Source organism: Sciurus carolinensis, chromosome 7 (assembly GCF_902686445.1).
Source record: "Sciurus carolinensis chromosome 7, mSciCar1.2, whole genome shotgun sequence".
NCBI lineage: Eukaryota > Metazoa > Chordata > Mammalia > Rodentia > Sciuridae > Sciurus > Sciurus carolinensis.
This window is the reverse complement of record NC_062219.1, coordinates 119905224-119929300: the sequence shown is the minus strand read 5'-3', so window position 1 is coordinate 119929300 and position 24077 is coordinate 119905224. Positions and strand designations below refer to the sequence as shown.

Sequence of the window (24077 nt, the reverse complement as noted above, 5' to 3'; positions counted from 1 at the left end):
GTTTCTGTTGGGCGAGTGCCTGGAAGTGGAATCACTGGCTCAAAAGTGGATGCTATTTTTGGTTTTGATGGATGCTGCCAAATTGTCTTCTCAAAGGAATTCACCAATTTAGACTCATACCAGTGATGTTTAAGAGTGCTTGTTTCCAAACATTTGATAATGTCATTATTTAAAAATTTTTTTTGTCAGTCTGATAGATTAAAATTACTGTGTGGTTATTAACATTTGCATTCTTCTGGATTATCTCTGTAGATTTGAGCTTCGTTCCTTTCTGTCTTTTAAGAATTCCTCAACATTGCCAGTTACTCAGTGACATCTTTTCTTATTTTCTTGGGCCCAATCAATCTGTGTATCTGTCTTATCAGGGCAGGGTGGGATATCTTTTTTGTCACTTCATAAGTCTTTAGGCAGGACATGGAATAAACTTGTTCTCTCAGTCTACTGATAAATTTCTCTCATGGATTTTCAGTTGTAACTAATATTTACAATTTTGAATTTTTTCCTCTTCAACATTTATTCTTTCTTTTCTGTCTTATTACATAGCAGTATAACTGGTATGTGATATTTTTATTCTGTGTCTATACTGTAGGTATAATAATTTCTGTACTGATGCCTATTTCCAAAGTGTTATTATTTTAAGTAGTGTTGCTTCCAACATCTGAGCTTCAAGGTTCTGGCCAGATGGTTTTACTAGTGATTCTATAATTTTATTGCTCTTCATCAATGATTTCTGAATATAGAAATGAATAGACTGCTGCCCAGTTGATCTGTGACCCAAACCAAACCCACACTGATACTATCCAATAACAGTAGCAAAAAAAGCAAAAATTTTAGGCCAGCCTCACTCATGAATATAGATATGAAAATCCAAAATAATATATTCTCAAGTAGATACTATCAAGTACATTTCTTCTCCAACAAGGCTATAATGAATAATAGCCACATAAGACTTATTCCAAGAACAAAAGAATGACTCAGTGTTGAGAAACCTGTTAACAAAAACATATTTTGGTCATTAAATGAAAAATTATGGTTACCTCCATAGATGCAGAAAATGCATTTAAATTGAACAACTATCTCTAATACCTTTTTTTTTTTTTAATGTAAGGGAAGGGCTGGGGGTGTAGCTTAGTGGTGGAGTGCTTGCCTCTAGCCTGCATGAGGTCCTGGGTTTGATTCCTAGCACCACAAAAAATAAGTAAAATTTATAACAAAAAAGGGTAGGGAGAATGTTTTGTTTACATGTTACAGAGTGTGTACCTCAAGCCATTAGAAGCATTCTACTAGGGGCAAGAACAAACAAGGTTGTCCTCTGCTTGTTTTAGAAGCTCTGGCCAGTACAGTGAGGTATGAAACAGAAATAAGAATTAAGGTTTTGAGGATTAAATAAAAGAACAGTTCTTCTTCCTTGTTATGGTATTTCTGATTCAAGCAAGACTCCAACATTGTAGATTCTGCTAATTTATAGACAGACAGATACATACACATACACACACACACACACACACACACACAAATAAGATGTGGTCATTCTTCAGTATCCACGAAGGATTGGTTCCAGGATACCAAAATTTGTCGATGCTCAAGTTCCTTCTGTAAAACAGCATCGTATTTGCATATAGCCTATGCACATCCTCCCATGTGCTGTAGACCATCTCTGTAAGATTATAAGTGATTGCTTACAATACTTAATACAATGCAAATGCTATGTAAATAGTTGTTATGCTGTGTTGTTTAGGGAGTAATTACAAGAAAAAAGATTTGTATATGTTCAATACAGACACATTTTGTTTTCTGAATATGCTTGATCTGCATTTAGTTGAATCTAAATGCAGAACCCATTTCTACAGAGGGCTGCTGGCTTTATTTACAACAAAAAGACACAGTTACTACTAGCATTTTAGCGTGCATGTCCTGGTGCTGTTTGATTGTGGCCTTTGCTGGCTAAGTCATCTTGATTGCATGGTCTGTGTTGAGGTCTCTCTGAAGTCTTCAGTTGCCAGCATGGGGTGGGTGCTCTGTATCTGCACCAAGCTGAGAGATTGGTTTCATGGTGTTTTTGATGACCTTTCAGTGAACAAGGAGGGAGTACTCAGAGGAATAAGTCCCCGACTGGATGGTGAAGTGACAAATGAGCAGAGGGTATAGAAACCAGCCCCCAAGTGGAGACTGTGGCCTTGACTCTTGGTTCCTCCCTTGGCAGACCACCATGCACCCTCCCTGCTACGCACTGTAGCGTACACTGCGGCCTTCATTAGGAGTCATTCAGAAGTCTCAAGTTTGGTTAAACGCCCCATAGAAGTCTATTCCAAGTAGCTAGCTGCCTCTAACTTGGGTTTATGACTTCAGTGTTTGAAACCACTCTCTCTTTCTTCCCCTGACAGCATGTGGAGAGGGCCAAATGTGAACTGTGTTGACAGCACTGGCTACACACCGCTGCACCATGCTGCTCTGAATGGCCACAAGTAAGTATGAGTGTGCTACGTTCCTGCCCTGCCCGCAGAACCCAGGCCTTCAGGGTGTCTTTTTCACTTCCTGTAAAGCTTGGATAAGCAGTGGTACCGAAGAACAGAGAAAAACAAACTAAATTCAGCTCATGCAGAATCCCTGAGTTTTTCTTTAGTGTATAATTGAAACATCCTTTCTCACCCCCACCCCTGAAAGCTCTAGCCAAAGTTTCAATTTTACTTTTTCCTTTTCTTGTCCTTTTCCCCTCTGGAATGTTCTAGTGTCACACAATGATATAAATATGAAGATCAAATTTGGTGCAGCCAACTCATAAAGGGGCTGGAAATCTCTTAGGTTACTAACCCCTTAATAAACTGAAAATAGATTGAGTGGTCATGAGAAACTTGTCTTCTGTTACAAGTAGTTATTTATTTACTCTGTCTTTTTGCTTGCTACCATTCTTTCCTCATAAATCAGCCTCATAGACAACAAGAACCTTTTGTTTTTTCCCCAATGGTACTGGGAATTGAAACCGGGATCTCACACATGCTAGGCAAGTACTCTGTCACTGAGCTATACTACCAGCCAAGAACCATTTTTAAGGGGAAAAAAATAAATAAATATGGCCCTTTAGATCCCCTTAGCTCAGGAGAGGTTGTTAGGAATTGGGTGGCATTTGCATGAAAGACTTCTAAAGAAGACATGCTTTGGGGGGAAATCTGAGAGAGAAGGCAGAAGCTTAAAGGGTCAGGTTCTGTGCTTCAGGAGAGGACGGTATGGTACCCCAGCAAAAGGGAAGACCTGGTTATGGGACACAGTAGGTGGGTTTTTCCGAATGCCATAGAATGGAAGTAAGAATAGAGGGTGGAAACAGGATAGAGGGTGTTAAGGAGAGTTCGAAGATGAGCAGTTTAGTTTTTATGAAGAGGGAATATTGAAACTTCTGTAAATTTTTCTTTTCTCCTTTTTCATTTTTTGTTTCTTTACTCCTGGTTATTGAACCTGAGGCCTCATAGATGAGAAACTTTACTGCTAAACCACGCCTTCCATCCCTTATTTTAGATGCTTTTGAGCAAGGAGCAGGCCCTCGCCACCTTACAGTATTCCATGTCACTTGTCTAATACTTGGCCCAGTCTGATTAATTCCAGTGTGCCAAAAAGAGATCATGGTTGTTTCTTTCAGCTTTAAACTTGTCTAAAATATGTCAAATGTGATCATTGTCTTTTCTGTAATTCTCTTAAAGCTTAAAAGAAATCTGTAGAGGCCTCTTCCCTGTAAATAGCGGGACAACCTGAATGAAAGTGAATCTTGAATTCTAAGGATTGTAGCCTGTTAACCAAGTTCGTCGCCAGATGTTGTTTTTATTTACAAGGAGGATTTTCTTTGACCTCATGTGCATGGGGATAATTATACTCTTGGATCTGCTTAATTAGTGGTGTCACCAAGAAGAAAGCCAAGTCCCTCTTTCTGGAGCTATCAAATGATACCATATGTGTCTGACTTATGTTTGCGACAACTTTAGTTCTGCTTTGCCTGCCCATTTTCAGCTCCCACATCACTAAATAATCTCAGTAATGCAACAAATAACGGTATTTGTCTTGTTTGACTATTTTTCTGTAAATTCTATCCCTGTGTGCTGTTTAAACATCACAAACAGGAAATATTGCAAGGTTTAGATGAGGAATCCAGACATTTTCATTAGTGGAAAATAGATGGATTATCAAGAAAGCCCTAATGGGAGGCTGTGAATCAGTGCAGCACAGTTTCAGATGGGTCAGCCACTTAGCAGCTATACAGGGAGCTCATGGAGTAAGAGGAAAAGCCTGGAAATGAGCTCAGGGGGAGAGAGGAGACCTCTGAAAGGGTTTTGTACTATACAAATATAAAGATCTGGTAGCAGGAAAGACTGCTGGGTTCTGCAACTCATGATTGATTTTTGCCTTCTAGGGATGTGGTGGAGGTTCTTCTGAGGAACGATGCGCTGACCAATGTGGCTGACTCTAAAGGCTGTTACCCTCTGCACTTGGCAGCCTGGAAAGGAGATGCCCAGATAGTGCGGTTGCTCATCCATCAAGGGCCCTCCCACACCAGAGTCAATGAACAGGTTGGAAGAAGGAGGCTTTCCTCCTTCCATTCAGCTATGACCAGAATGTGGCCACCCCACCTCAGCTCCAGAAAGCAGATCTCAGGGCATACTCTAAACATGATTTCCTTCTTCCCACATCTACATGTCCTGGTGGTCAGGGAAATACTGTACTATGAGGATGCATTTTATATGCATTTGGCTCATACAGATTTGCAGTATGCACACGATGAAATAACAGAATCCTTCAAAATTGCATGGAGTCAATTTCAAACTGACCTGATTAATTGTAAGTTGTGCTTATGCTGTTGACATGGCAGTGTGGCTTTCCCAGTGTTCATCAGTACTCTTTGACCCATGTTGTGACCCATGTGGTCATTTTACCTACATCAGAACATGCAGCAGTAGAAGTGCTTGTGTTAGTGCTGAACATGAACTCACAATGAACAGAAGTCAGAGGTGATTGAGCAGAATAGAGATCATTTCCATGACATCCTCTGATGTTAATCTAAGAGTGAACATACTTCGTAAAAGCAAAGAGAAATCTTAGAAAATAAGAAAGGCCTTACAAATGCCCTGGATTTAAGTACTCTTAGAATATACCTCTTCTTTATATTTTTTCCTTTGGGAAAATTATACTTGAATTATACAGGTTTGGGACAAACCTCTCATGAGTCCAGTTCCCCGGGTTTGGTGCAGAGGCATGAGCCCATTTGAGAGGAGATGTCTGTCCTCCTGTGTTCCACTCTGCTCTGAACTGTAGCAGGTGCTTTTCTTGTTGCTTGAATGAGGAAGATCCTGTTCTTTCTTAGTAAGTTTAGGACTGTTTTCTGTTGAAAGAAGACTGTTAAATCACGTGTAGGATTAAAACAAGATTTTTCCTTAAAAAATAGGAAATCATTCTGGCGAGTCCATCTGTTTACAGGACCCATGCATTTTCTCAGTAAACTGTTAAGAGCATGACTTTGATTCAGAGAATGGCAGCTTCTCTCTAAGGCCTGAGAAAATGAGAGTTCCCAAATAAGTCAGTTTGGAGATTTTGTATATAGCTGTTAATCAGCTTATGTTTCCCCCTGGGGGGTGTATTTTCCAGATAGGTGAGCAGTACACTCTTAAGATCATCAATGAGGATGTTTGTCTATAACATTTGGAATGAAAAGTATCTCTTTAGAATTGCCTCTTTAGAATCTAAATGTGATTTCACTCCTCCTGACTGAAAGGGTAATTTCTCTTCACTGGAGGAGGTATATAAAGAAGCTTGTATACTAATACTCTTCAGAGTTGTAAAAACTGGCCACCCATTAAAGTCCTTCTTATTTAAGCAGTTTTCATCCACCACTTCTAATCCTGTCTTGCCCACTTTCGCCTTGGAGCACAGCTGCTTGGAGTTTGAGCCACTTGAGTGTGCTAGCTTGTCCTGCTCACAGCTGCCTCCTGCCTGGAGTACCCCTTGGTGGGTGGGACACCAGCCCATTGCTTTGAGTGTCTGGCAGGCAGGCGGGTGGGGCAGGGACTGGGCATGAAGTCTTCAAGTAGCTTGAAGAACCTAATGGATCTAGGTAGTTACAAGAACTACATTGATTTATTTAAAAAACCATTAATGTGGTTCCATTTGGATGCTCGGATAAAAGGGGTGTAATGAACAAGGTGCCCTGGAGCTTGTCTTCCGCATTAACTTCCTTGTGTTATATCCAGAGGGCAGATCCAAGTTCTAGAGTTGGGCCCCTTGGGACTCTGTATTGCTTTGTTATATTTCATCCATTTTATCATTACACTCTCTTTTTCCTCTCCTTTTTGTAGAATGCTCTTGAGATCAAAGAACTCAAAAAGTACGGCCCCTTTGACCCTTATATCAATGCCAAGGTGTGTACTTTGCTGCCAGGATTTCTCTGCATCATTTCTCCCTCTGCACTCTTCCATGGCCCTCTCTGGCTTCCACTCTTGTCCACTCAGGCTCCTCCTTGTCACTCTGACTATTGTCTGCTTCAGCCCATCTGCTTTTGGCTTGTCTGAGAATGAGAAAATGCAGCTGCAGTAGGTTTTGATTTTATTTTTAAAACTCATATTAATTCTGGAAAGGTTGAGAACATCTAAAATGGTAGGAATGAAGAGATAGAAGGGACCACATTATATGCTTAATTTACTATTGTGATTTCTAAAATTATTTAAATTCAAAAAAGAAAATTCAGTCAAACAAATTAACTTACTTTTAAATTAAAACAAAATGATTAAATTGTATTTCTTGGAATTAAAATTCTTATTTTAGTCTGCTTTCTATATTCTTTTTGAAGTGGAATCTGACTTTCTTTCAGATTTAGTAGCTATGATAGGGTGTAGGGGGAAAGGACACCCATGACTCCAGTTTATTCTTTTAAAAACTGTTGCTTGTTGCTTTCTTCTCATGTCCTGGAGTTTGTGTTTTTCTGCCATGTTCTAAAAACTCAGGCCAATCTCTCTAGCCATTAACTTCGCTTTCTGCTTGCCACTCTTGACCCATGAAGGACTCTGAAATAGGACAAGCTGGCGCTTGCCTGGTGGTGGGCACAGGTAGTGGCCTGATAGGCCCATTTTTGATTGGCCCAGCCCTGAGCTTCCAGGGCCTTCCCCTGCTGTGTTTCCACAGGAGGTTTGATTCAGATTGTTTACTTTTTGACAACAGTCTGCAGTTTGGTTGAGACACTGCATCATCTGCATTAGCTATGTTTTCCTTGCTCTGAATATAGCTGCCCTGGGGAAGGGAAATAAGGTACTTCTGGCGTTCACAGACACAAAGCAGAGATTTCATGCTTTTCTTTGAGAAAGACCAATTTAGCAGCTCCCCACAGGCTGATCTGGGAGGGCCTTGGAGGAGATTCATTAGCTGTTGGACCTTAATAGTGGAAAAGCCCTTTGACTTGAGGTGGTAGAACACATCAGCCATTTTTTGGCCCATTCTTTAAATTCTTTTTTATGTTTAAAAAACTGTTCTTTATAGTAAATTCTTGTTATCAAATGATTGGACAGTACTATATTTCAGTTGCTTTGTGGGATGGTGTAGAGCAATAAAGTGGAAAACTCACGGGTCCCAGACTTTCCTTTCGAACCTGAATAGGGTCTGGGCTGCCACTTTTTGGTTTTGTTAACTTGGGCAAGTTGCTTAATTTCTTAGAACCTCAGTTTTCTCTTCTGTAAAATGGGTTATTACCACCTTCCTTGCTGGAGTGTTTCAGAATTTTATTAAGATAAAACACATTAAAGTAAAAATATCAGCAACTAATGATATTTGAGAGCCTCATTTTTCAAAATCTCTGTGATGTAGTAGTATTTCTGAAAGGGCATTTTGGAATCTTTGTTGCTAGTAGATGATGTTTAGTGAAACTTTGCTCCATTAGTCAGGGTTTTGTTTTGTGGGGAGAGATCTTGAGGTTATTATTTTCAGTGGTTTAGTTAGCTTATGAAACTTTGATTATAGAGTATGACTTTGGTTCTCAAAGGTGTATTTTCCTATCCTTTGGTTTTGCACACCTCAAATAAACATCTAAATATAATAAGAACATACTTCTTTTGGAAATCCTTCCATCCACATGGTGCACCCGGCAATGGGGGGGTAGGTGCTTGGCTGCTCGGAGGACGCAGGCCCCGTGGAGCTGACACCAGTCCAGCCTCACTAGGTTTGTCCTTAGTGGGCTTTTATTGACCTGGCTTGTGTCTACAAATTGACTTGCTGAATTATATTTGAATACTAAATCCTGTCAAGCACTGATAAAAAATTAGAAGTCTTAGGTGCCTTTCTGGGAACAAATGTGGTTTTCAAGAACTTTGATGTTCCTTTTTAACATTTGGGGCCTTTCCTTTTTCAGCAAGTCAGTATAAACCAGTGTTCATGTAAATCGTGCATAACTAAGGTGGAACTATGAAAAGTGTTAATTTCCACCGAGCACAGTGGCACTCACCTGAAATTCCAGTGACTCCCAAGGCTGGGGCAGAAAGATTGGAAATTCAGCAGTAGTCTCAGCAATTCAGCAAGACCCAGTCTCAAAATTAAGTTGCTGGTGTACCTCAATGGTATAGCACTTCTGGGTTCAGTCCCCACTACAAAACAAACAAAAAAACCATGTTCACTTGTTCACTTAACCCTGTTTTGGAAACAATTTTAACTCAGTCTGACCATCATAAAGTGAGCAATGATTCTATTAGTTTCAGAGCAGACCTGTTTTTCTGTTCACTTAAAGATAATCCATAGTCTCAGAGCTGGAAGGGACTTGGAGTTTTATTTAGACTAATTATCTCCAAGTGCACCTGAGCTTGTTTGAGTGCATCAGAATCACGTGGAAAGCTTTAACAACAACAGAAATTAGAACAAAACAAAATAAAACTTTATGGGACTGGGGTCGTGGCTCAGTGGTAGAGTGCTTGCCTAGCATGTGTGAGGCACTGGGTTCAATTCTCAGCACCACATATAAATAAATGAATAAAATAAAGGTCTAATAACATCTAAATAAAAACTTTGAAAAAAATTTGTGTATTTTTCTATTGGCAAAACAACTTTTTTTTGAAAAAAATTTTCAACTTAAAAGAGGTTCTAAGAAGAATAATGCAGTGAATTGCTTATATTCTTCTTCTTGTTCAAATTGTTAACATTTTGTCCCATTTCTTCCCCCCCCTCCACCTCTCTCCTTCTTTTCCTCTCTCCCTCCCCTTCTCTGCGCGCGCGTGTGCGCGCGCACACACACACACACACACACACACAGAGTAGCTGATGATGAACTAGTTGAGATTAAGTCAAGAACATCATGGCTCTTTAATCCTAAATGCTTTGATTAATTCTTCAACCTAAGTCTCTAAAAAGCAAGGACATTCATTTATAAAACCATGGTATAATTATCATATTCAGAAAATTCAGAATTGAATACAGTATTATCTAGGATCCACAGTCACATTTTTCCAATTGTCTCAGTAGTGTAATGTCCTCCAGTGGTACTAGGGATAGAACCCAGGGGTGCTTTACCATTGAGCAGCATCCCTAGTGCTTTCTATTTTTCATTTTGAAATGGAGTCTTGCTAAGTTGCTGAGTTCAGCCTTGAACTTGCAATCCTCCTGTCTCAGCTTCCTAAGTCTCTGGGAGTATAGGTGTGTGTCACCATGCCTGACAACTGATAATATGCTTTAGAAGATTTTCTTTTTCTGGTTCAAGATCCAATCCATGATCATACATGATATGGAACAGTTCCTCAACCTTTCTTTTCATTCATGACATTGACATTTTGTAAGAACATAGGCCAGTTGTTTTGTAAACTATTCTTCAGTTTAGGTTTGTCTGCTATTTCTTCATGATTACATGCCATACATTGTTGGCAGAAATGCCACAAAAGTGATATTATATCCTGTTTCGTGCATGCTATCATGAGATACATGATCTCAGTTTATCTCATTCTTGACGATGATGACTGACTGCTCAGGCTGATGCCTACCAGATGGAAAAGCTTTTTAATAATGGTTTCCTGGACCTTACCCTCTGGGTGCTTTCTTGGCAAATCTGGTATTGGACCAGCTATTAGTTGTTTTAAGCTTCTGTGTAATCCAAAATGAAGCTGGTTTGAGATCTACTGATCTGGGCCAGCTTTCCGCCCTGAGCAAGAATCATATTTCCTCTAGCACTTGAAAGGTCAGCCATCTGTCCTTTATTTTATTTACTCATGTGTTTGTTTTTCTTAGTAGTAAACAGAAGTCATTACTGCTTGACAGCCTCTTTTTGGATTCCACTGATTTTTAGTTTTTTATATTTGGCATCCATTTTCCTGAACCTTCTGTCTTTTGGTCAGAGTTCTGCTTTCTAGAGTTTACAGAGTGATTAAGAAAAAGAGGATTAAGTTTGAAGAGCATGTCTAACTTTTCTTTTTCTTTGAATGATGCACTCAGTTCTTCTCTTTTCTCTATGTCTTCACAATCTCAGTAGATCCGGTTTTTCCTTCCTTTCTAATTACAATATATGTAGAGCCTATACTGTCATTGCCACAGAGAGCAATAGCCCAGGTGTCCCTAACTTAGGTTTCTGGAAACAGTGGACAAGTGAATCCTTAGGCTATAACCCAAGCACTGGGAGGTGATGGTCCTCATAGTTCCAAGAGGAGAAAGGCTATAGGAGCTCTTCCTTATGACTTTGTGCTGCTTGTTGTTTCTGAATAAATATAATAGATTTGAAAGTGAATGGTGTCTGAAGATGTTGGAGTATGCACAGAGACCTGTTTTCTTAGGGTTACTGACCTTTGCAAGATAAAATGAAAGCGATTCTCAAAGCGGGAAGGAATGGAGAGTTTGTGCAAGCGACCTCAGGGAACGTTGGCGTATTTCACCCCACTCCCCTCCTCTAGTCCAGATTCATAGTAGAATGATTCTGGGAACTCTCAGGTGTTGTGAGAACCCATAGTGTTATTTGGAAGTTGTGAAAGGGAAGGAGTCCAGATGATTGATAGCTGTCTGTGCCTCTCCTTAGAATCCCTCCCTTTGTGGGTCCATGAGTCAACAATTACTGACTTCTTAACTAGTAGTGGTTAGGCTCAAAGTGGAAACGGAAGTAAGGGCCTGCTGTGATGGCGTATGTTCCGTGGTAGAGAGATGTGGTCACGCAGACATAAACCCAAGAGAATTATTACCAGACCAGGTCTGGCAAGGCTGACACATACTGAGGTGCTTCCTAGACTGTGAATAGGAGTATGACTTTCTGCAGAGATGTGGTTAGAACTTTTAACATGAGACAGGAAATTTGCCAGTAGTAATTGAGATTTTTTTAAAGACCTTTTTTTTTTTTTTTTCTGGTTTTCTCCCCCTTTTTAATATTTTGAGACAGGGTCTCCCTAAATTGCCCAGGCTGGCCTCAAACTTGTGATCCTCCTGCCTCAAGCCTCCCTAGTAGCTGGGATTATAGGTGTGCACCACCACACCAGGCATTGATTAAGATTTTGGTTTAGCTTTGGGCAGCTTTGGGCTAGCTGCCATCATTCTGGCAAAAAAAGAAAAAGAAGAAAAAAGAAAGAAATACAGTAGACTCTTCATATTTTTTTTCTTTTTTTTTTAGGGAGGGGCAGTGGTGGGGATTGAACCCAAGCCCTCGTGCATGCTAAGCATGAACTCTGCTGAGCTATGCTCCCAGCCCTCCTGTTTTTTTTTGTTTTGTTTGTTTTTTTTGTTTTTTATTGTTGTATAGTCTAGATTTTATATTTCTTCAGACCCTAATGCCATCCATTTTATAAAATCAAGGACAAATTATTCTAGATGTTGGGAGGTAACTTGGATATAAAAGAGACAATACCATTTGCTTTGGAGTAAACAGAAGTTTTTCTAAATTGGAGTTTTAATAAGAGTAAGCTAACTTCTTGGCCCTTGCTGTCATGCTAATCTTGAGATTTAAACCCAGAGAATCCTCTTAAACTTCTTTGGGTTGCCAGCTGTGTCCCAGAAACACTTGACAGAAAACTCCTGTGAGTTTGATGAAGTGGCTGTGTTTGTATCAGGAGAAAGTGAAGCAGCATCCCTGAGCCTGCTCAGGGACCTCATGCTGCAGCCTAGTAGGACAAGAGCGTTCCAGACAGGTGTTCCCGTTGATTTGTTTGGCCCAGGGAGCCCAAAGCATTTGCTTTCTGCCCACTGTTTCCCCTTCCTTTGGACACCTAGGTTGGTGTGGGATTTGCTTGTGAGGCCTTTTGTGTCATAGGAGCCATTGCTGTTGGGCTGTTTGTGCTCTGTCGCCAGGGAAGCTCTACTTTCTCGTCTGCTCTCCTTGAAGTGCATTTGAGCTCAGTGCTGCTCCCTCTGCATCCTCTGTTTATTTGTGTGCATTTATCTTTGCATGTGCCCCTGCTACCACCCTTTCTGTCCTTATTTCATTTTTAAAAATTTTTCTTTGCTGCCATTCTGGCCTTCTGGGGCCTTGCTCCCAGCAGCTCTGGATCTTTCTGGTTTACTTCGTGTAGATGTGAAAAATGATGCAGTTTAATGCCAGATCAAAAGCAGATGGAATTGCATGCATGTTTGGGTAACTCCTAATCTGTCACTTTTAATTTCATTAGTAGATTTAAAGCAATTGTAGATATATTTAATTGTTACCATTTGAACCTCTGAAAGGTGCACAATATTGACTTGATGGCCAAGCCCCCTCTTAAGGTTTGTTTTCCAAAAGTGGCCTCCTGGATAAATTTGGGAATCTGAAAGTACTGTGGGAGAATAATTTTCATTAATGCCTTTCAAAAAACAGAAATCATGGAAAGTATTTCCACTGTAGTTGCACAGTATTAATATTGATAAAAGAAAGAACACAGTGGGCTGGGGGATGCAGCTCAGTGCTAAAGTGTTTTCCTGGCTTGCACAAGACCCTGGGTTCATCTCCAACATTACAAACAAACAAACAAAAACCTTTCCAAACCGTATAATTGGAAGGACTAACATATTGCTTCTTATGGTTGATAAAGCACAAACTTCTCCCATTTATAATCCTAGCCTCTATGTTTAGTTTGAAACAAAATCAGTATTAGAGGTCCATGGGCTGTGAATCTGAATTGACTGCACCATTGCATTTGAATATTTTGCACCTCTCATGCCAAACATTCCAGCATCTGATTGTGTCTTTCTTACATAAGAAATTCTTCCCTGTGCTAGCTGCTGTTTTAATGAAGTAGATACTGCATGCATCGATGGGTGCAGGCTCCTGGAATAGAAGTGGTACAGTGTCAGGGTCCATATTCCTCTGCAACCAAGCTGCGGCGTCCCTCTCCTGGAAATGACTGTTGGCTGATAACCTTGAGAGTGATGTTTGGTGCTCTGCGCTGTTATTTTCATTTTTCGCTGATTGATTTGCATGCAAGAAGCTACACAGATGACAAACTCTTTTTGTAAAACTTGCGTGAAAAAATGTGGATGGTTGACAAATACAGAATCAGAACCACAGGGTTGAAAAAGTATGAATTCTTGTAAAACCAGTTGAAGTTTAAAATGAAACAATGGCAGTGATATGATTAGCATCCATCCATGCCAGGACTTCTACCAAATGCCTGCCATGTTCCCTCGTTCACTCTCCTAACTGTCTGGAGACGTGCCCTTCACAGTACACAAGAGCCTGCAATATTTTGGGGATGTCTGCTCTCCTTTTGCAGGAACTGGGGGAGGATGTGACTGATGGGAGCGACCAGCCTTGTTTATGGTGGAGAATGTCTGAATCCTGACTATCAGTCCTCAAATATTGCTGCTATTTTTCTCATTTAAATTTCAGTGGTTTTATGTGGGATTCCCCCAGTCAGATGCCAGCTGCCACCTTTCTGATGTGATGTGCTTATTAACCCTCAGAACAATGACAACGAGACAGCCCTGCATTGTGCAGCACAGTATGGCCACACGGAGGTGGTGAAGGTGCTCTTGGAGGAGCTCACAGACCCAACCATGCGAAACAACAAATTCGAGACCCCTCTGGACCTGGCAGCACTGTACGGGCGGCTGGAGGTGGTGAAGATGCTCCTCAATGCACACCCCAACCTTCTGAGCTGCAACACTAAGAAGCACACCCCTCTGCACCTTGCAGCAAGGAACGGCCACAAGGCTGTGGTCCAGGTCCTCCTTGATGCTGGCATGGATAGCAACTACCAGGTAGTAGGGCAGTGCTCCCCCCAGGCAAGAAGGACTTAGACATTTTGGAAAAGGCCCAAGTGCCATGCTGCTGGGCTGGGTTCTTACTTAGCACGTTTGTCATCATGTTTTCAGATGCTTCATTTGTTGACTCGTTTCAATGTGAAACTTTAGAGACAAATGTGCTCTTGGAGTAAGACTGTGACTTTTTGTTTCTTTTCGGGGGTGACATATTTAACCCTGAAAAGACATGCTAATGAGCGCCCTCAAAATCAGAAAAGTTTCATTATCTTCCTGCATGTGTTCCCACTGCTGCCTTTTGTACCTTCAAAGTCCCATCAGAGGAGTACTGCCAGCCAGACAGCATCTCCCTTCATTGTCAACCTTCCCCATTTGGAAAATGGTCCCTTAAGCTTGGCATTGAAGTGAAAGCATTTTACTCCCTTTGTTCTTTTCTTCTCATTACTCCTTCCATCTGAGAAAGTAGAGTTTTGTGTTGTCCTATGGTGGCTCTTGGAGCAATGATTACCCACACATGGCCTCTGGTGGGCGCAAATGGCCTTGATGTATGGACTGAGCTTGTAGCTTTGGAATCTATACCAAAAAGTTGGAAAGATAATGACAGAGGGCTGTGTGTAGTTTACTTTGTTTTTCCTGTGCCTTCTTATCCATGTCCCATTTGTCATGTAAAGCCACGCCAAACTGTTCTGATGACATCCTGCTCTGCGCTCTTGTTTGCTTTCCAGACGGAGATGGGCAGTGCTTTGCATGAGGCTGCTTTGTTTGGCAAGACCGATGTGGTGCAAATCCTGCTGGCTGCAGGTGAGAGGTCGGCAGCGCTCTTGTCTACACAGCATGCCAGGGATGGAATTGTTTGTCCCTAGCCTCCTCAGAGGGGGGTTTTTGCTGGCTGCATTTGAATCCAGTGTATGTGTGTCTCTGCTGATTGGTTAGAAGTGTGTGGACTATTCCTTAATTATTAAATAGCTTTGGATGAAAAAATATTGGTTATGCTGCTTGGGAGCTGTAGGTGTCCTGGAATTTAACCTTCTTTGAGGCTGGCTTAAAATAAATGCTCACTTGCCTGATCCACCTGCTCTGCCTTTCCAGGAATTGATGTCAACATAAAAGATAACCATGGACTGACTGCCCTAGACACTGTCCGGGAACTGCCTTCTCAGAAGAGCCAGCAGATAGCAGCACTTATTGAAGGTATCATCCATCTCACTGTTGGGGTGACTGGGGAAATACTAACCCCACTGAGGCATTTGTATTTGGTGCAGCTTCTTCTTCCTTTTTAAATATCTTTCCATATAGATCACATGACTGGAAAAAGAAGTACAAAAGATGTAGTTACAATCTCCATGCCCCAGCCAGCTCTCCTCTCCACCATGGACTCCGTAGCACCAAAGTCTCAGGGTGAGGAGACTCTTCTCTGCCAGGAAAGGGGCACTCAGCTTGAAAACAGTTGAACGTTCTTGGGCAGAATGGAAAATCTCAATTCAAAAAATAATTTCAGGGGGTTGTGAGTACTTAATAAGTTTATGTTCAGTTCATTTTTCCCGATTACTATGTGAAGTTTTATTGGACTTTTGTATAACCTTTTGGTTATGATCTTCTTCTTTCCTACTGTATTTTTTTCTCTGCTTTTGCAGTCAGCTCTGGGATGTGTGGTTGTCAGGATCATCCCAAGATGAATGCAGATCTCAGTGAAACTTTTTCTAACACATACTTTGGTGTCTGTGCATAGTTGACCCACAGTATAAGTTTAATAAGTGTATACTGATTGGTAGATGTGTACATGGCAGATTTTGGTAATATGCCATTTGGTCATTAGATGTGGTCTGTAGTTCAGCCTATTCTTCATTAGCCAGGATTCCTTTTCAGATTTACTTAGCAACCTTTTGGGGCCTTGGTGTGATAAATGACAAAGACAAAATAAAGACCCGCTTGGGGCTGGGATTGTGGCTCAGTGCTTACCTAGCATGTGTGAGGCACTGGGTTTGATCCTCAGCACCACATAAGAATAAATTAAAAAAAGATATTGTGTCCATGTACAACTAAGAAAAAATATTAAAATTAAAAAAAACTGATTTACATCTTTTCCCCAATACAAATGGTAATAAAGAAGACTAGAGAAACAGAACAAAACCCAAAATGAAAAAGGGAAAGGATCCTTCCAGAGGAGAGCAGAGGGGATCATTTCCTGCTCTGGGCTAGAGGGTTAGCAGCGTCCAGCCGTTTCCTTGTACTTTTCCTCGTTTTCTTGTACTTTTTTCCCTTGACCTCCTAATCTCCTAGTCATGAGATGAATTACTTGCTAAGCTCTTAGCTCTCAAGGATTTACATTTATAGTTTTGACTATTTACAAGCTACCCAGAGACAGTCTCCAATAGTTGACAGTTTTGCAGTCACAAGTTTTGCCAGTGTTCTGAGGTTGGTAGTTGGTGTTCATCTAGCCAGTGGGTCTCCCAGCTGCACAGCACCTCCCTTTCAGAAAGTCTTTGCTGGCCTCTGGTTTGCTTGAGCATGTGAAGACTTTTTAAAGAATTTAAAGGATTAGCTTAAGTTTTTCAGTTATACTTTGCTATGTTTTGGGGGTTAAGTTTATGCCCTTGTGGTATTGAGATATTTGGGGATTTCATAAAGGGACTTTTTTTTTTTTTTTTTTTTTTTTTTTGGTGCTCTGGAAATGGAATCCAGGGCTGTGGGTGCACATTGGATAGGCACTTGCTACCACTGGGCTGCACCTCCAGCCCTTCCATATTGAATTAGAAGAAAGTCTGTTCAGATCTCAGGGTATAAAGAGCAGCTGAAATTCTATATATTTATTCCTGTCCCTGAAGCAAAGTGATCATTTTCCTTCTCTGGGTTACTGTTTGTCAAGTTCAAGCTAAAGAGGCTTTGGGTGGCTGCAATTGTTGGAACCCTTAATCGTGCTCCCTCTTACTGACTCTCTTGTCCTCAACCTCCTCCCCAGGTGATGTGGAGAAAGCAGTAACTGAACTGATCATCGATTTTGACACAAATGTTGAAGAGGAGGGTCCCTACGAGGCACTGTACAATGCTGTTTCCTGCCATTCATTAGACAGCATGGCCAGCGGGCGATCATCTGACCGGGACTCTGTGAACAAGGAGACCGAGGCAGCAGGAGCAAGAACCGCTGGAGTGAGGCCTGTACGTGGCCCCAGACTTGAGTCTCCTGAGGGTTGTGCATGCTGACGTGGGAAACGAGGAAGAGGAAGTGTGAGGCCTTATGCCTGCTTGCAGTTCAGAGGCCTGGATCCCGCTTGTCCTGCTCCTCTTCTCAGGCTCTGCCATGTCTCTTGCTCAGTGTGGTGAAGTGTGGATCACAGTGAGGTTGAATTTGGGTTTTCAATTTCAGTATAACCAGTTTGAATTTTTCCGTTATTTCACTGACCTAGAGCAAATTAAAGCCTCTTATTTCTATTTAGCCTGGGATGCTTGCTAAATATTGTTTGTTCTCTGGAGAGCAGAATTATACAGTGAAATGAGTTCCTGTCTGCTTGGAGTACATGCTCACCTTCCATTTGCCTTCAAGGAATTATTCGTTTGAATTCGAACAGATTCTATATTCAGCAGGGTTATAGCAAGGTTTGATCAGGCATAGTATTTACTAGTTTGTAACATTTCTGTTTTATCCAACTGTAACATCTTTAGCCACTGAAGTACTAGGATGAGAACAATTCTGCATTTTTCTTTCTCAAGGTCTACCTTCCAGTCTCAGTGCTTCTTTCTCCAAAGTACTTGCTTTTACTTTTAGTCTTATACATGGTTCTCAAGACTCCGGACTCCCTCTCTTTTCTCCAGGGTTATGCTGTGAGCCTGACCTGAGTCACTGTCCCACTGACTCTCCTTTTTGCATTGCCAGGCATAATAATTGAGGTTTTGAGCACTGCCCATTGGCTAGCTGGCCATTGCGTTAATAGGACACCATTGCTAACCCCACCTTCAGAAGTATTTTCAGACATATGTTATTTCTTCTTTTGTAGAGGCTGGCCTTTCCCTTTTGGTCTGACTCTGGCATATAATCATTTTGATTCTCTTTTGGCTACTAGGTATTCCTTGGTTTCTCCAGTTATGTTCTGGAAATGACCTGATGTTTCTTAGAGTGCTCTTTTTCGTTGGATTTCTCACTCTGTCCTGCTCTTCCCTGTAACAATTCCAGCATTTCAATGTGGATCTTAGAGAACCTGCTAGACTGTGGTAGCCCACCTGAGTGGGTGTTATCAAGGACTGTGATTGTGAGTGGTGAAAGCAAATGCATCCTCTGAGCACCACTGCTTAGTGCTTTTTAGACAGCTAGTTTTTGTTTGTTTGTTTTTTCACTACTTTCACTGTTAGGCACAAATAAATGAATTTAGCAAATCTAACTGTGGAGGAAGACCTTGTTTTAAATGGTGCTTACAGGCGATGCCCATTAGGGGGAGCTGGAGCCTTTGCAAGAAGCAGCCAGGGTTAGAGCCAGTCCTGTGATTGATTTACTCCAGCCTCTTTGTTCCATCCTGCTGTAGGAACCCAGCCTCCTCTGGGCTTGCTAAGTAGAAAATGTTGTTCCTTGGGGTGTCTGCTATGGCATTTTTGCATGTGCATGAAGGGTGTTGCTGTTCTGTCTTCCTGGCCCTTGCTAATTAACTGTGGCCAACAGTTGCACATCTCGGTAAACACAGTGGATGATATATATAAAACAGCTCTGTACTTTCACGCTTCTGGTCCAAAGTTTTCACCTTAGAAAAAGGTAAAAAGGCTCATGGGCACTTCCGTTTCCCTCTAGTGTCCCTGATAATCACATCTTCCTCAGAGGGCTTTTGTATTACCCTTTTCAGGCTCTTTTAGGCTTGGGTGCTTTAGGATGAATCCTTCCTGCTGATGTGTTTCCTTTGGTTTTTAACTGTTTGTGTCCCAAGTTCAGTTTACTGGCAGGGGGTGGGGGGATGTGGGCCTGCACCCTTCTTCTCTTCCCTTTCTTAACATGCTGGCTCTGGGACCAGGCCTGTTCCTGCACTTTCAGAGCAAAGAAGGGTGGAGAAAGTGGAACTTAATGGGAAATTTGATCTAAATAGCTTTGTTGGACTTGAAAACACAAACCTGTTCTGAAGTTATTGCCATTGGGGATCATCTGGTTACAGGGACTGTAGGGCTATCTAATTCATTGAGGTATAATACTGACCAGAGAAGCATGTGTTAACAGAGGGATCGTGGATGGCAAAGTGGTAATGCTGGTAGGTCCTGAAATGTGAGAAGTGACTTTCTTTGCATTTTCTCTGGGGATCTCATGTCATTCATCATTCACCTCTGCTCTAACTTTCTTGAAATACTGTTTTAGCAGCATGGCCAACTAATCTGCAAGCCAGGGAATGAGCCTACAAGGCTGACTCCTGTTTCAGACTCCTGTTCCCTTCAGTAGGAACACTGATCATCAAGCATGGCTATGGCTTTTGAATATAAACAATGCTAAAGGTACTAGGAGCGCAGTCACAGATCTTTTTTCAGCTTTTAACTTTTAGATTTCCTTCACCAGGATCATCCTGTGTAGTCTTAAAATTATCTACCCATGATCTGTCTGACTGAGCCAGTGTCCTCTCTTCAGTGAGTTTCTTGCTGCTTGCTCTAGGGTAGGTAGGGGTCAGCAAACTGCAGCCCACCAGCTGCCTATTTTTGTAAACACAGTTTTGTTGGAACACAGCCACACTCTTCATTTACATATTGTCATTCCTTATGTGCTACAGAGGCAGAGTTGACTGCAAAGCCTGAAATATCTATTATATGACCCTATTAGAAAAAGTTTGCCACTGGGCAAGCTTTCTTGCTTTTTTTTCTTTCTTTCTTTTTTTCTTTCCTTCTTTATCTTATTTATTTATTTATTTATTTATTTATTTTATTTTACATTTATCCAATTTGATTTTCTTTTTTTTTTTCTTTTTTTTATTGTAAACAAATGGGATACATGTTGTTTCTCTGTTTGTACATGGCGTAAAGGCATACCATTTGTGTAATCATAAATTTACATAGGGTAATGTTGTTTGATTCATTCTGCCTTTATCTTATTTATTTATATTTGTAGTTGCAAATGGACAGAATACTTATTTTATTTTTATGTGGAGCTAAGGATTGAACCCAGTGCCGCACACCATGCCAGACAAGCACTCTGCCACTGAATTACAGCCCCAGCCCATAGTTTTATATTTTCAAAATGGAAAAAATACTCACTGGTCACCTTTGGAGGTTGCTAGAGCATCAGTTCATTTCTCTAAAAATTGATAAAGACTGGCTGGGCTTGGTGGCTCATGCCTGTAGTCACAGCAGCTCAGGAGGCTGACAAAGGAGGATTGCAAGTTCAAAGCCAGCCTCAGCAACTTAGTGAGACCCTAAGCAACTCACCAAGACCCTGTCTCAAAATAAAATATAAAAAAGAGCTGGGGATGTGGCTCAGTGGTTAAGTGTTCCTGGGTTCAATCCCTAGTACCAAAAGAGAAAACTTACCAATCCTTGCTTTAGGACTGATAACTGACAAATAGTCCTTTTTTGTTACATTGTCTTCATGCACTAATGATATTAACTATTCATTAATGAAGGAGGTGACTAAAGATAAGAGATTTTGTTTGTTTTGTTTTGAAATTGGATCTTACTGTGTTGCCCAGGCTGGTCTCAAACTCCTGGGCCTCAAGTGATCCTCTTGTGTCAGCCCATAGGAAGTTGATGCTACAGGCATGTGTCACTGTGCCCTGCTAAAAGATTGGTTTAGAACTTTTTTTTTTTTTTCTTTTTTTTTCTGCGGTGCTGGGGATTTGAACCCAGGGCCTTGTGCTTGTGAGGTAGAACTTTTTAAAATAAGTGGTGATAGACTAATATCATCACATTAAAGTTTAAAACAGACTTAATGTTTTGTCCTTGATTACTTTTCTCACTACTTCATGACCTTGGTTTTAGAACCATTTCACAAGTTGATTCTTTTGATCTAAAGTTTCCTCTTTTTAGAGTAGACTGAAAACTGAGCCAGATTTCCCTTTACTGAAGTTTTATTTATCAGTACTATGAAGGGCATTTCCCATCAAGCCAGTTATCAGTTTCCAGGGCTGGCACTTGTCTCTGTGGTCTAGGGTACCAAAGAGGTTTTTATGATCTTTGCTACAAACATGAAAAACCACAGAGCATACTAACTGAATTGTATATGTGTGCACGGGGTTCTCCATCTGTTCAGAAACCAGATAGGGTTTGAGGGAGTTCTTGACATTGTTCTTTTTCAGTTCCAAGAACTAAAATATGGGTAAATCAGAAAGTTGGATACTTGAGAAAAGAAATAGAGGAATTGGTTTTTTTTTTTTCTCTTCTGTAGAGAGAGCGTCCACCACCTCCAGCAAAGCCACCACCTGACGAAGAGGAGGAAGACCGCATAGATAAGAAGTATTTTCCCTTGACAGCTTCTGAGGTAGAGGGTTGAGGGTTTATTCCCATCACTGAAATATGAGTTTGTGGCAAAGTGTGCTTAAAGAAGGCTGTACTCTCTCCTTTTCTACCCCCACACCCTTTGTGGTTCTGGGGATGAACCCAGGCCTCCTGCATGCTAGGCAAGGGCTCTAACACTGAACTACCATGCCCCCCAGCCCACTTTCTTATTTTCTTATTACCTCTTTGGTTGGTAAGTTTGTATTACATGTATCATTAATCTAGAACACGACCTTTCGAACTCACCTAAAATACTAAAAGAATTTTAATGTACCTCTCTAGCAGACAGGCCAAGTATGACTGCACCACATTGAAAGTAAAACATACACATTTTTTTCATGGCTCCCATAAGCTGGACAGTTCCATTCTATTTTTATTTTATTTTTTTAACACAATACCTTTATTATTTATTTATTTATTTTTATGTGGTGCTGAGGATCGAACCCACTGCCTCATATGTGGGAGGCAAGCATGCTACCACTAAGCTACGACCCCAGGCCTCCATTCTATTTTTATACTTAAGTTCTCTCTTTTCTTTTCTTTTCTTTCTTTTTTTTTTTTTTTTAAAGGATTGAACCCAGGAGTGTTCTGCTTCTGAGCTGCATCCTCAGACCTTTTTTTGGAGGGGAAGACATAGTACCAGTGATTGAACCCAGGGATGATTGACCACTGAGCCACATCCCCAGGCATCCCCAGACACACACCTTTTTTATTTTATTTTAGTTTTTTTAAACAGAGCCTTGCTAAGTTGCTTAGAGCCATGCTAAGTTGCTGAGGCTGGTCTCAGAACTTGTGATCCTCTAACCTCAGCCTCCCAAGTCTCTGAAATTATAGGCATATGCCACCACACCCAGCATCCCTGGCCCTTTTTAAAATTTTATTTTGAGAAGGGTCTTGCTAAGTTGCCCAGGCTGGCCTCTAACTTGTGACCTCCTGCCTCAGTGTCCCTAAGATCTGGGGTTAAAGGCATGCAGCACTATGGCCAGCTCCCATGTTGTCTTTTGATACAAAATGTTGAGTGTCCCCTAATCACTGCTGTCTAGACTGTGCTGTATTAGCAAACTTTGGTGGTTCTGCCTCACTTTATTTTCTATTTTTGCTTTTTTCTTGTTCACATCACACAAAGAATCTACATACTACAAGTATGAATTGAGTCTTAAACACTTGATTAGGAAAGAGAAGTTTTGTGGAAAGGGCAGACAGTAAAATCAAAGGAGGTTAGTTGAAAAGAAGTCTACCTTTTTATAAAGGAAATGTTACTATGTGGCAAATAAGTCAGTTTTCTCACTTGTGTGTGAGAAGAAAATTGTGTTTTCTTTACTCTTTCTTCTTTACCATGCTCCTTTAACACTTCCTGTCATTCAGAGATGCATGTATGGAGTATTCAAAATTTTATATAATTTTAATAATTATTTTGTAGCTTGTTCAGTACTCTATTATTCTTTTTAAAAATCAACTAATGTAAACCAGTTGAGTCTCATCATTTTATCCCCAGAAGTTGGAATTATCATTTTTCACAGTATTACCAGGTACCATCAGTAAGACAGGTTCTTTTATTCAATATAAACACAAGGAACCCAAAGGATGACTTTAGTTTCATAAAATGTATAAATTTGGTGGCTGAGTATGGGGATGCACATCTGTAATCCCAATGATTTGGTAAGTTGATGAAGGAAGGTCACAAGTTTAAGGCCAGCTTGGGCAACTTAGACCCTCTTTCAAAAAATAAATAGGCTGGCCAGATGTGGTGATGCACACCTGTAATCCCAGCAGCTTGGGAGACTGAGACAGGAGGATTTCAGGTTCAAAACAAGCCTCAGCAATGTCGAGGTGCTAAGCAACTCAGTGAGACCCTATCTCTAAATAAAATACAAAATATGGCTGGGGATGTAGCTCAGTGGTTGAGTGCCCCTGAGTTCAATCCCAGGGGCACAATCCCTTATAAAAATGTAAAAATCTGTGTTGGAGGATTTCTATACTAGGTACAAATTTTCTCATTTCTTTCTTTAATTTTTTTAGTTGTAGATGGGTATAGTACCTTTATTTATTTATTTTTAGGTGGTGCTGAGGGTCGAACCCAATGCCTCATACATGCTAGGCAGGTGCTCTACCACTGAGCCACAGTCCCAGCCCCTCCTTATTTCTTTTTTCCCCTTATTTATAAAATGCTTATTATCATCATGTCTCAACCAGGGGTCCCTAGAATTGCACCCTCTTATTTCCTCTGGGCAATAATACATTGCTAGTTGGTACAAGTACATACAGTAAATTCCTACATATTTTTCTGCACATAGAGACTTGCTTCATTGCTCCCTTTTTTTACAGGGAGAAACCTAGTAGAGTAGAGTCTATTCATTTAGAATTGGGTCTCTATAAATACCTTGTGCCATCTTTTTAACCAGGGATCTGATTAGCAATTCCTATTGCCTGAGGACAGGGACAAGACTCTTAAAGAAATACTAGGTAAGCAGGACTTCTGTTTTCCA

The 24077-nt window shown here is 40.9% G+C and overlaps 1 protein-coding gene across 11 annotated transcripts in view; it reads left to right on the top strand.

The window, feature by feature from the left end:
• Positions 1-24077, top strand: part of Anks1a (ankyrin repeat and sterile alpha motif domain containing 1A) — a 193316-nt gene that overhangs the window by 77004 nt on the left and 92235 nt on the right. For 9 of the 11 annotated variants that reach the window (XR_007109327.1, XR_007109328.1, XM_047557091.1 and 6 more), the window contains exons 2-10: positions 2385-2465; positions 4397-4553; positions 6333-6395; positions 13849-14145; positions 14871-14946; positions 15235-15336; positions 15442-15543; positions 17105-17301; positions 21482-21574. Coding sequence is in view for 9 of the 11 variants with exons in the window: in XM_047557091.1 (XP_047413047.1) it covers positions 2385-2465; positions 4397-4553; positions 6333-6395; positions 13849-14145; positions 14871-14946; positions 15235-15336; positions 15442-15543; positions 17105-17301; positions 21482-21574 (1168 nt within the window). In the remaining 2 variants the exon portion in view is untranslated. The remainder of the gene's footprint in view (positions 1-2384; positions 2466-4396; positions 4554-6332; positions 6396-13848; positions 14146-14870; positions 14947-15234; positions 15337-15441; positions 15544-17104; positions 17302-21481; positions 21575-24077) is intronic. The other 2 variants (XM_047557090.1, XM_047557096.1) reach the window with 1 other exon arrangement.